This window comes from Bidens hawaiensis, unplaced genomic scaffold (assembly GCF_021521415.1).
Source record: "Bidens hawaiensis isolate Kalapana, Puna unplaced genomic scaffold, B.hawaiensis_p1.1 tig00004109_1, whole genome shotgun sequence".
In the NCBI taxonomy this organism is placed as follows: domain Eukaryota; kingdom Viridiplantae; phylum Streptophyta; class Magnoliopsida; order Asterales; family Asteraceae; genus Bidens; species Bidens hawaiensis.
In genome coordinates this window covers 256,618-268,927 of record NW_027491243.1, presented here as the reverse complement: position 1 = coordinate 268,927, position 12,310 = coordinate 256,618, and the positions used below count along the sequence as shown (strand labels likewise).

The window sequence follows — 12,310 nt, the reverse complement described above, 5'->3', positions numbered from 1 at the left end:
AAACAGCCCCAACAAGAACACAATTGGACAGCCACCGGTTAAGCCTAAAACGAACTTATCGATCAATAATGAGTATAACAGACAGATTTTAGCACGCAAAGATGCATTTTATTACATAGGAAAACCATGTAAATAAATTATGAAATATTTACCAGAATTTAATAAATGTCTTAGGCTTTTAAAAATATTTTTTTTTATCTTTTTCCAATGCACACAAAAATCATAAAAATTCTTCCAACAAAGAAAGGTACGTGCAGCTATTTCAGCGCGCAGCAAAAGTGTTTTATTTGTTTGAAAATAATTACCAAACCAAATTAGGCTATTCCAATTGGATTGTAATATTAACTCAAAATGTGAACTTTCAGAAGTGGAATCAACTAATTTGGACTTGTCAAAAAAGAGTTATGATGTCGGGAAGACAGACCAGAATCTGCACCACATCAACTTTGACACCCGTTTGTATAAAATCATAAAAACCATTCAATTCTCGTCCAAAAATTACAAATTATACCTTTCTGGAAACTAGACTCAGTGTAGAACATCATAGAAACAAGAATCGATCAAAAAAAATAAATTTTCATCGAGTTACAGACCTAACAATAAACAAGTACGAATCTGTCAGAAACTGTTATACTCAAAACTCAAACCCTAACATGTTTATGACATCTCTAGGGTTCTAAATCATCAATTAGCATCATAATCATCAAAATTATAAAATTTTGGACATTTAGGGTTTATCAAGAACTTATCAAAACATAAAATTGATACATAAAACTTACCAATTAACGTTAGGAATCCTGAGAATCAATCGAAAACACCACAAATTGTAAGAATTAAGGTTGGATGATTGGAGAAGTGAGAAAAAAAGAATGTTTGGGGCTGCTCATACCACCGATCGCAGGCAAGGGGGGAGGGTTTTAGGTTTTATTTTTTTTTATTATATAAATCTTACACTCTAGCCCCCGAACTTTACAAATTGAGATGTCTTGTGTCAACAGTTGAACAACAAGGCTTATAGGAACGACCAGGAGGTCCTTTAGGATGCCGGAACGAATCTTGGTTAAAATACAAGCTTTGTTACGCATAAACCCTTTTAACGAAAATCTATGGGCGTTACATCGAAATACTTAGAAAAATTATCAGTCACTCAACATACTCGAACACACCCAAATTACACAATCATACTCGAAAACACTTAGAATCATTTCCATTCATCCACTTATGCTCATAGAGGAAAAATCACCTTTTCAATCACAAAATCATGCTCGAAACACTTAGAAAATTATTCTAACAAGTAAACAAGCTCGAATACACTTGAGTGGATGAATGGCATATCCACAGTTTAGGCATATCCATACAAAGAACCTCTAATCAAATCATCAATAATGAACCATTCAAACTCAGGACTGACTCAAGCATAAGTTTAAGGTGAAAAAGAGATCAAATTTCAGTTCTTTTTATTTCAAAACATTTCCTTTAAGAAAACATCTCAACATGGGATCATATTGATCAAATCACTTCACAACACTTCATGGTCAGCCTTATTATGACTTAAGTCAGGTTGATAGCAGGTATTTTAAACCTAGCATGATTATCACTGCTTTCTGTGATATTACTAAGTTTCAGTTAGAGCACAAGTTTTGAAAGGACCCCACTTTGGACTTAAGTTGCACCATATCTCTTCTCAGGGCTTATTTAGTTCTCTCCAAGTCACCCCACTTTAACCCCCTGATGTATGGTCAAAAACTTTTGATATTTTGAAAAGACTTTTGTATAAATAATTTTGTAAATTCACACTTTAAGGTTGAACGTTGTACTTACATGCCATGCAATACGGACTTACATGCCTTCCATTCAAGTTGTTTAGGACTTATTTGAATGCCCCACCTTTGTAGTTCTAGGTAAACCCCTTAAAGTTTGTATGATCGTATTTTGGATCAATTTTGAATAACTTTTGGGTTGATGTGTAATATTTTTAATCACTTTACTGTTCAAATCAAATAAAAGATGTTTCATTTTGGGTTGACCATAACACCAACAAGCTTGTGTATTACTGGATAATTACGTTTCTGCCCATCAATCGGAGAGATGTGTATTGAGACACACTTGCATCTTCAAATGTATACATATCTGACTTAGCATAATAATATGTTTATATCACATAGACATCTACATATCATGAAAAAGCTACCATACAATATCAATGACTATACTAAAAGCCTTTTAAGCCTATAATCAATGTTTTTAGACCTGGCCCGGACATCTTACCGGGTCAAAGGTCGGACTAGATATTGACCCGGATGACGTCATAAGTAATATATATATATATATATAATAATCTTAAAGTTACCTTTTTGGGTTAATATAAGTTGGGAAGATGGAAAGAAGTGTGAGAAAAAAAAATCAAATATGCTGCCCCTGTTTTTGTTTCATATTCATTTCACATTCATTGTGCTAATTTTGATATAAATGATTTGTTTCTCATCTACATACACATCAATAGAATCTGGTTGGGTGGCTTGTGGGTAATCTGATGTGGTCTAAATTCTATATATTATTATATAAATATTTCTTACATTTTTAAATACTTTTGGGCTAGATTCTTAATGAATATTATTTTTCGTTGGTTCATGAGTGGGTTTTAAGAATTTGAAAAGATAACGAGATCAAATAAAATATTTTTTATTAAATTGAGACAGACGAGTGAACCTCAAAACATGTTATATATATTTTTATTATTTACTTTCTATAAAGCTATTTCTATAAAATTAATTTTATGATAAGTGATGTTTTCTGAAATAATTGGCAATATAAGTTGAAACATAATATTTAAATGGGGGCTTTAAATTAATTCAATATCCATGTTTACAATAACTAAGAATCCTCCACTCATGTTCTTCTAATCTTCTAATTATTAAATTAATATTAGGCCCACAATTATTATGGAGTTTTGGCTCGATAGATAATTTGATAAGCCAACGATTTTTTTCCGTGTTTCAGAATACGGTTAACCAACATGTTAACTAATCGATTACGATAAATTGGATCGGATTTTGCAGTTTTTTCTTCTGCAGTACCTCGACGTGACATGAGCGTGAAAGGGGTTCAAGAATCAGTTTTCTTTTTATAAGGGCTAAAATCACTTATTTTGGCTTTTTTACCCCATATTGTAGGGTGGATCTCGAAAGATATGAAAGATCTCCCTCCAAGCCGTACATACGACTTTCATCGAATACGGCTTTCCGCAGAATTCTATATGTATCTAAGATATAGAGTATGGAATTCTGTTTACTCACTTTAAATTGAGTATCCGTTTCCCTCCTTTTCCTGCTAGGATTGGAAATCCTGTATTTTACATATCCATACGATTGAGTCCTTGGGTTTCCGAAATAGTGTAAAAAGAAGTGCTTCAAATCATTGCTATTTGACTCGGACATGTTCTAAAAAGTCGAGGTATTTCGAATTGTTTGTTGACACGGACAAAGTCAGGGAAAACCTTTGAAATTTTTTCAATATTGAACCTTAGACATATAATAGTTCCGAATCGAATCTCTTTAGAAAGAAGATCTTTTGTCTCATGGTAGCCTGCTCCAGTCCCCTTACGAAACTTTCGTTATTGGGTTAGCCATACACTTAACATGTTTCTAGCGATTCACATGGCATGATTAAATGATACAAGTCTTGGATAAGAATCTACAACGCACTAGAACGCCCATGTTGACGATCCTTTACTCCGACAGCATCTAGGGTTCCTCGAACAATGTGATATCTCACACCGGGTAAATCCTTAACCCTCCCCCCTCTTACTAAGACTACAGAATGTTCTTGTGAATTATGACCAATACCGGGTATATAAGCAGTGATTTCAAATCCAGAGGTTAATCGTACTCTGGCAACTTTACGTAAGGCAGAGTTTGGTTTTTTTGGGGTGATAGTGGAAAAGTTGACAGATAAGTCTGTAATGCATTAAGATACACAATTATCCATTTGATCCCCGTCAAAGTCCGCATTGAAGCCCTTACAAACTAATGGATGTAAACAAATAGCACGCCCTTCCACTAAAATGGGAAGGAATGCCTGTATGCCTAATCTATGCAGAGTAGGCGCTCTATTCAGTAATACAGGATGGTCATCCAGAATTTCCTGAAGTATTTCCCATACAATAGTTTTTTTTTCCGAATTTGACTCTTACCAACTCCTATGTTCGAAGCAAGATGTTTTCTAATTAGGTCACGAATTACAAATGCCTGGAAAAGTTCTATTGCAATTTCGCGAGGTAATCCACATCGATGTAATGAAAGTGAAGGGCCTACGACAATCACTGACCGCCCTGAATAATCGACCAGTTTACCAAGCAGAGTCTCGCGAACTCTTCCTTCTTTGCCTTCAATTACATCTGAAAGCGACTTGTAAATTCTATTATGATCATCCCTCATTGGCTGTCCGCAGATTCCATTATCAAGAAGTGCATCCACGGCTTCTTGTAGCAATTTTTAGGAAGACTTAGCAAACAAAAATAAAGAGAACAATAGTAATTGCATGTGAGGGATCTAAGAAATTATTTGGGCCTGAAAACGAATATTCTTTCGTGGGCTGGAGTATGGCGCAAGAAAAAAGAAAAGAAAAAAAAATTTAGTTGAGGTGGTGGAAAGTAGGTCACGCAACAATATATATATAAATTTTTCTTACTTTGGGTGGAGAGAACGAAAGTGGGGGATTCAGGAAAGAAGGCAGGAAGTCGATAATTGATTGAAGGGTTGGAACAGAAGGCAGCCAAGGAGAGAAGGGTATATCGGTTCAACTAGATAGTATCCGGGTTCAATACCTACTCATCAAAACATACTTATTATTTTGTTTGAATCTATTATTTCTGTCATGAATTTATTATTTAAACTTATTTACTTTCTTTTGTTCTTGAATATGGTTGTTGGCTGAACCCTTAGACCGCCTAGGCTTATGATGAACCTATTTTGATGTTTTGATTTGACTTGGGATTTATTTTACGTTATGGTTTTTATAGTTTAGTAAAAGGTTTAATTATATTAAATTGATGCATATGGATACTTAAGATTTTTTGATGAGTTTTATTCCATAGTTTCCTGGATTATTGTTTGTCATATGATAGGTTGCTATTAGTTCAATTACTTTGTGTTCTTGATTATTTTATGATTTGATTTCGCGATAAGATCGTAGGAATAATATTGTCAAATAAACCTAAGTGTGCTGCTAACCTAAAATTTGTAAAGTGCTAGGTTATTGATAGATCTATATTATTTAATCTTGCTAGATTTAGTTCTTCGTAAGGAGTCCGTCTATGGTTGATTATTTATTATTGTCTATTAAATCAATTAAATATATTAAATTGCCTTTGATTTCCGCGCTGTAAGGTAGGATTTCGTATAAAGGAACTGGATCATAATTAATTAGGTGACCGTAAGGGAACTTATTTTTTAATACAGGTGTCCGTTAAAATTTATTAGAAACCCATAGGTGTCTTCTTGAAAAGGGTCAGGAGTCTTGTTCGGGTTTTCTTTTAAGTGTCTATTTTCTGATCCCAGTTCATAACTAAATACTTTCCCGGTTAAGTCATAACTGAAATTTAGGGGATGCTAGCCTAGGTAGTTTTCTAATATCATATTATTTAACAAACAAACTTTTGGTTCGTTTTAATTACTTGTTTTCTTAAATAGTTTTTAATAATAGTATTAAATTAGTATTTTAAATAACCCCCCCCCTCAAATAAATATAAATTAATAAGTCATATCTATCTAATTAGCTAATAAACGTAATTTAGAGAGTCTCATGGGTTCGATATCCGGACTTACTTAGCTTTACTATAGTCGACCGGTTCACTTGCCGGTTAGTAGTTTAGTCGAGTTTTAGAGAGTCTAGAGTATTACTTAGTGTTTATTTTTAGTTAATTTAGTTAATAAATATTAAACTACTTTTAGCACATCAAGTTTTTGGCGCTGTTGTCGGGGATTCTTGGCGATTGCGTTATTAGATTTGATTAGACTTGCTTGCTATATACGTGCTATTTGCTTTAATTATTGCTTTTAGTTGTAGGAGTCTAATTTTAAGTGTTAGTTATTTTTTCTATTTTTAGTTTTCTTATATTTGAGTCCTTTATTAGAGTCTACCAATTTTGTTTTGCGTGTTTTTCAGGTACATGCCAAATCTTCGTTCGCAAGGACCTCCGTTGGATTGCTTTGGACCCACTCCGTTGAAGTCCGAGGCAAGTTCATCATCGTCTGAAAAGCAACCGATCACCATAGATACTTCACCGAAATCATCACCCGCAAATCACCACCACCAAGTCTCAGACCCATCCCAATGGCCGAAAATATTCGAACAGTGTACCAGCAAGCTTTGGAAGGGTTCCATGGAGATCACTCACCCATTATCGCTCCCTAGATTGATAACCCTAAATCATGGAATATTCCATCTTACGTCATGACAAACATCACCCAACACCACCGATTCCATGGCCATGAAGATGAATATGCACCGGCACACATCAACCTTTTGATTCGTGTGTTCAAAATGTTCAATTTGCAAGGTGCTAATGAGGATGCGATCTTGCTTCACTTGTTCCCGTTTACACTTTCAGGTCGTGCCACCACTTGGCTCGACTCACAACCTGCTGGAGCATTCACTACTTGGGAGCTTCGCAATGCCTTCATCAAGAAGTACTTTCCCCCTGCTAAGGCTCTCGCCTCCGTGATCAGATCCACTCCTTTCACATTGGGCCAGATGAGCCATACTACCAAGCTTGGGAGCACTTTCAGAATCTGCTTTCACGTTGTTCACAACGTGGGCTCACACCTTGGGCCCTTGTTGAGAAGTTTTACAATGGGCTTACTTATGAAGCTCAAGCGAGGTTTGACACAGCTACTGGGGGTAATTTGATGGACAAGAAGAATGTGACCGAGTGTAACAAGATGTTTGAAAGTTTCGCGCAATCTGAGTACGTGAAGAAGCCATGAGGCGGGAATTCCAATCCCGTCACCAGTACCTTCTCATCTTCTCGAGGTATACACCAGGTTAATCTGGATACTGGTATGGCTGATGCTATTGAGAATCTTACCCAAGATATAGAGAAATTGTAGGATATGGTGGATAAGTGTGATATGTGTAGGGGTGATCATGGTACGCTGGAGTGTCCGTGGATGAATAATCAAGATGTTGATTTTGTGGCTGGTCAAAACAGGTTCCCTAATGCTTTCAACAATAATCAGAACTGGAACAACTACAAGAATCAAACCAGAATCAAGGGCAAAGTAACTCGAATTGGCGTCCGGCCGGTGGGCCACCTGGTTTCCAAGCTCCCTTTAAACGAAATCAGGGACAGTATAACAATGAAGGTTCTAATGGTCAAAGTTCGAATAATGGGCCAGATCTGAGTAAGAAGTTGGACGAGATGATGCATCAAATCGTTACTAGAGATCAAGTTACTCAAAAGACTCTTGCCGATCATGACCTGCTTATTAAGAATCAAAAATCGGCTCTACTTTACATGCAAAGGTCCATTGGCGATATTGTTCGACGATTGGATGAGAGGCCCCCGGGACAGTTTTCAGGTTCTAATCAGCACAATCCGGCTGCTCAACTAAAGGCGATTACTACTCATAACGGCAAGGTTTTGGGTCTCGATGTCAGAAAGGATGAGGTTGAAGTCCAAGATGAGGAGGTGATGGATGAAGAAATCGTGATGGAAGTGCTAGGAAAAGTGCAGAACACCGCACCGGTTGCACCGCCAGTAAAGAAAAAGTCGGTTGAAATCCGGCCATCACCTGTAATTGATCACTCTCGTGTCCCATATCCCGATCTTTTAAAACATCAGAATTATACGCGGGAGTATGGGCACTTTCTTGACATGTTCCAACAGTTGAAGATTAATCTCCCATTTATTGAAGCCCTCCAACACATGCCGACATACGCAAAGTTTTTGAAAGACCTGTTGAAGAGGAATGATAGGTTGGGGGAGGAATCATCGATTCCCCTCATGGGAGATTGTTCGGCGGTAGTGTTGAATCGCGTGCCCGAGAAGTTGTCGGACCCAGGTGTGTTTACGATTCCGTGTTTGTTTGGTAGTGATGCGATGAGCCATGCATTGGCGGATTTGGGTGCAAGTATAAATTTTGATGCCATATTCTTTATACGAGAAGTTGGAGCTAGGCGAGCTTACACCGACTCGCATGTCTTTATCGTTGGCCGATCGTTCTGTTAAGTATCTCAGAGGTATTATTGAGAATTTTCTTGTGAAGGTGGATAAGTTTGCATTCCAGGTTGATTTTTTGGTGCTCGATATGGAGGCCGACAAGAAGGTTCCCATTATTCTTGGTCATCCGTTTTTGCGAACCGCAAAAGCGCTTATCAATGTGTATGATGAGAAGATCACATTTCGGGTTGGTGATGAGAATGTTACTTATGATGTCGCGAGGTCGATGAGGCATCGGAGTGATCAAGATGATTTCAGTTGTCCATTGCACTCGGTTTATTTTATTAACTCGGTTATTGCAGGTATTGATAGTTGTTTCGATTATATTTGTGGTGCGGATATCGTGGGAAGTAATGGGTTGGTTGATTGTGATGATTTGGATAAGGATGAGTCGTGTGAGAATGATTCGGTTTGTGATGAGTTCGTTGAGATTTCGGGTTTGCCCGAGATTATAGAAGTGAATGAGATTAGCTGTGAGAGTGAGGCGGGTTCCGTGGAGAACCTCGCTCCTTTGGAGTTTAAAGTACTCCCGTCACACTTGGAGTATGCGTATCTCGTTGAGGGCTCGAACTTGCCCGTTATTGTGTCTTTGAAATTGACGGAAGAAGAGAAGACGAAGTTGATAGATGTGTTGAAGTTGCATAAGGGGGCGATTGCATGGAGACTTTCCGATATTCAAGGTATTAGCCCCGCTTATTGCACGCACCGGATTCTAATGGAGGATGAGTACAAACCGGTGATGCAACCACAAAGACGTCTTAATTCGAATATGATGAAGGTGGTGAAAAGGAGGTATTGAAGTTGATGGATGTCGGGATGATCTACCCAATCTTCGATTCACCATGGGTGAGCCCGACCCAAGTTGTTCCGAATAAGGGAGGTATGATTGTGGTGATGAACGAGAAGAATGAGCTTATCCCTTCGCGTATGGTCACTAGTTGGCGTGTGTGTATTGATTATCGGCGATTGAACGATGCCACCCGGAAGGACCACTTCCCATTGTCGTTTATTGATCAAATGTTGGAGTGTTTGGCAGGTCAGCAGTTTTACTGTTTTCTTGACGGTTTTTCGGGATATTTCAAATCCCCATTGCACCGGAAGACCAAGAGAAGACGACTTTTACATGTCCGTATGGCACGTTTGCGTACCGTCGCATGCCATTTGGACTATCTAATGCTCCGGCTACCTTTCAACGTTGTATGGTGGCCATCTTTCAGGATATGATAGAGACATCCATGGAGGTGTTTATGGACGATTTTTCGGTTTACGGTAATTCTTTCGATCAATGTTTGGATAATCTTGAGAAGATGTTGAAGAGGTGTATCGAAACGAAGTTGATGTTGAAAAAATGCCATTTTATGGTGACAGAGGAGATCGTGTTGGGTCATAAGATCTCGAGAGATGGTATTGAGGTGGATCGGACAAAGATTGATACTATAAGTAGACTTCCTCCACCAACGAATGTGAAGGCGATTAGGAGTTTCTTCGGTCATGCAGGATTTTATCAGCAATTTATCAAAGACTTTTCCAAAATTACCCACCCGATGACCCGACTCCTCGAGAAAGATGTGCCGTTTGTATTTGATGATGAGTGTTCGAAGGCATTCATGTATTTGAAAGAGAAGCTCGTAAGTGCTCCCATTCTTTTTTCTCCCGATTGGAGCTTGCCGTTTGAGCTCATGTGTGATGCTAGCGACTATGCGGTTGGAGCGGTTTTGGGGCAAAAGAGAGATAAAACATTTTCACCCCATCTATTATGCTAGCAAGACGTTGAACGATGCTCAAGAGAACTACACCACCACCGAGAAGGAACTTTTAGCTGTTGTGTTTGCATTTGATAAGTGCCGCTCGTATCTCGTACTTTCGAAGACCACCGTTTTTACCGATCATGCGGCCTTGCATTTCCTCTTTCAGAAGAAAGACGCGAAGCCTCGTCTTATACGGTGGATTCTTCTACTTTTCGAGTTTGACATCGAGATTAAAGATACGAGGGGTGCGGAAAATGTAGCAGCCGATCATCTGTCCCGCCTAGAAGATCCAAAGAGAGAAGAGTTGTGTGAGGAGGAGATTGGAGACACATTCCCTCATGAGTCAATCAATTTTGTTGCGGCTGAGATGCAAGGTGTGCCATGGTTCACTGATTTTGCTAATTATTTGGCTAATGGTTTTGTTTTGGAGGGTATGACTACGAAACAAAAGAGGAAGTTCTTTCGGGATGTGCATAGGTATGTGTGGGATGACCCGTTTTTATTTAAAATTGGTGGTGATCGGATTCTGAGGAGATGTGTGATGGAGGAAGGTTGGGATATTCTCAGGCAAGTTCATGAAGGGTTGACTGGAGGTCATCATGGTGCGCATGCTACCGCACAAAAGGTGTTTGATAGTGGTTTTTATTGGCCGACAGTTGTTAAAGATGCTGAAGAGTTTGTGAAGCTTTGTGATGCATGCCAAAGAATAGGCAATATTTCCTCTAAGAATGAGATGCCTCAAAACCCCATTCACATTCTTGAAATCTTTGATGTGTGGGGCATTGACTTCATGGGACCGCTTCCTACATCGAACGGTAATAAGTATATTTTGGTAGCTATCGATTATGTGTCAAAGTGGGTGGAAGCCCAAGCATTGGCTACGAATGATGCACGAGTAGTTGTGAAGTTTCTTAAGAAGTTGTTTACTCGTTTTGGTACTCCGAGAGCTATTATTAGTGATCGGGGAGCCCATTTTTGTAATACCGTCACGGAGAAAGCGTTAGCTCATTATAGGGTTATTCATCGTACCTCTACTGCCTATCACCCCCAAATGTATGGTCAAGTCGAGAATGAAAATCAATGGGTGAAGAGGATTTTGGAGAAAACGGTTGGGGTTAGTCGGAAAGATTGGTCGGAGAAGTTAGATGATGCGTTGTGGGCATTCCGAACCGCATACATGACTCTGTTTGGTACTACACCATTTATGCTTGTTTAAGGTAAGTCTTTTCATCTTCCGGTTGAGTTGGAGCATCGTGCTTATTGGGCATTGAAGATGGTGAATGTCGATCTTACCGAGGCCGCGAGGAAAAGCTACTTTCAGATTCATGAGTTGGAAGGACTTCGGGATGTGGCGTATTCTCGATCGTTAAACATCAAAGAAAAGACGAAGTCCCTACATGATCGAAGGTTGAAAGGCGGCAAGAAGTTCAAGAAAGGTGATAAGGTATTATTATTTAACTCTCGTTTGAAGTTGTTTGCAGGAAAGTTGAGATCAAAGTGGACGGGGCCGTACTTGGTGAAAGAAGTTTTCCCGTGTGGAGTGGTGGAGTTGGAGAATCCGGATAATGGAGCATATTGGAAGGTGAACGGTCATCGCTTAAAGCACTATCTTGGAGGATCGGAGGAATCAATCGAGATGGAGGAAACTCCTCTCGATCCATCGCACTGAATTATCACACGTGGATCTTGAGTGAAAACTCAAGTGTAGAGTTTGTACATTCTTTCCTATTTTTATTTCTATTTTATTTTTATTTTTTCTTGAGTCACTAACGTAGTTTTTTTGTAGTTTTTATTTGTTTTTAAGTTTTGAAAGCCTTGAAGGAAGAGAGTATGAGATTAAAGATCCCCTTGAAGCATAATTCAACATTCAAGTGTGGAGATGGAGCAGAAGGAGCCGTATACTTTTTATTTATCTATATGTTGTTGTTGTTGTTCATTTTATATATTGGTTGGGTTGTTGGTCTGGTTAGTACTTTGAATGATTAAATCTATCAAGTTGATAAGATATATGTTTAGATATTGTTTGTATTGTTGCCGCTTCCGTTCGTGTACGAGAAAAGGAGATACTGGTTGTTGAGCACGTTCGGAGATGGAGGGCATTTATGGAAGAAGACTTTAGCGTCATATTTCATGCGCATACTACCAGCTAAGTCTTTTCCTTTTTTACTTTGTTTTTATATTTTTAGTTTTTAATTTTTAGCTTTCTTTTGTATTTATTTTTTTTTGTATTTTTTTTTAGGTTTTGTTTTGTTTTAAATTTTTTAGTCGTGTTTCCGTCCCTACATTGAGGACAATGCAAATTTTAAGTGTGGGGATGGGAGTACATATGCTTTTTCATTTT

At 38.3% G+C, this 12,310-nt stretch overlaps 1 protein-coding gene across 1 annotated transcript; it reads left to right on the top strand.

Annotated features, from left to right (window-relative positions):
* The first annotated feature begins 6,453 nt into the window (after positions 1 to 6,453).
* LOC143625553 (uncharacterized) lies at positions 6,454 to 11,638 on the top strand. Its single transcript, XM_077095858.1, has 8 exons — positions 6,454 to 6,880; positions 7,239 to 8,132; positions 8,179 to 8,876; positions 9,014 to 9,101; positions 9,590 to 9,849; positions 9,932 to 10,607; positions 11,187 to 11,405; positions 11,451 to 11,638. The coding sequence occupies exons 1-8, from the start codon at positions 6,454 to 6,456 to the stop codon at positions 11,636 to 11,638; spliced, it is 3,450 nt and encodes a 1,149-aa protein (XP_076951973.1).
* The last annotated feature ends 672 nt before the right edge of the window (positions 11,639 to 12,310 follow it).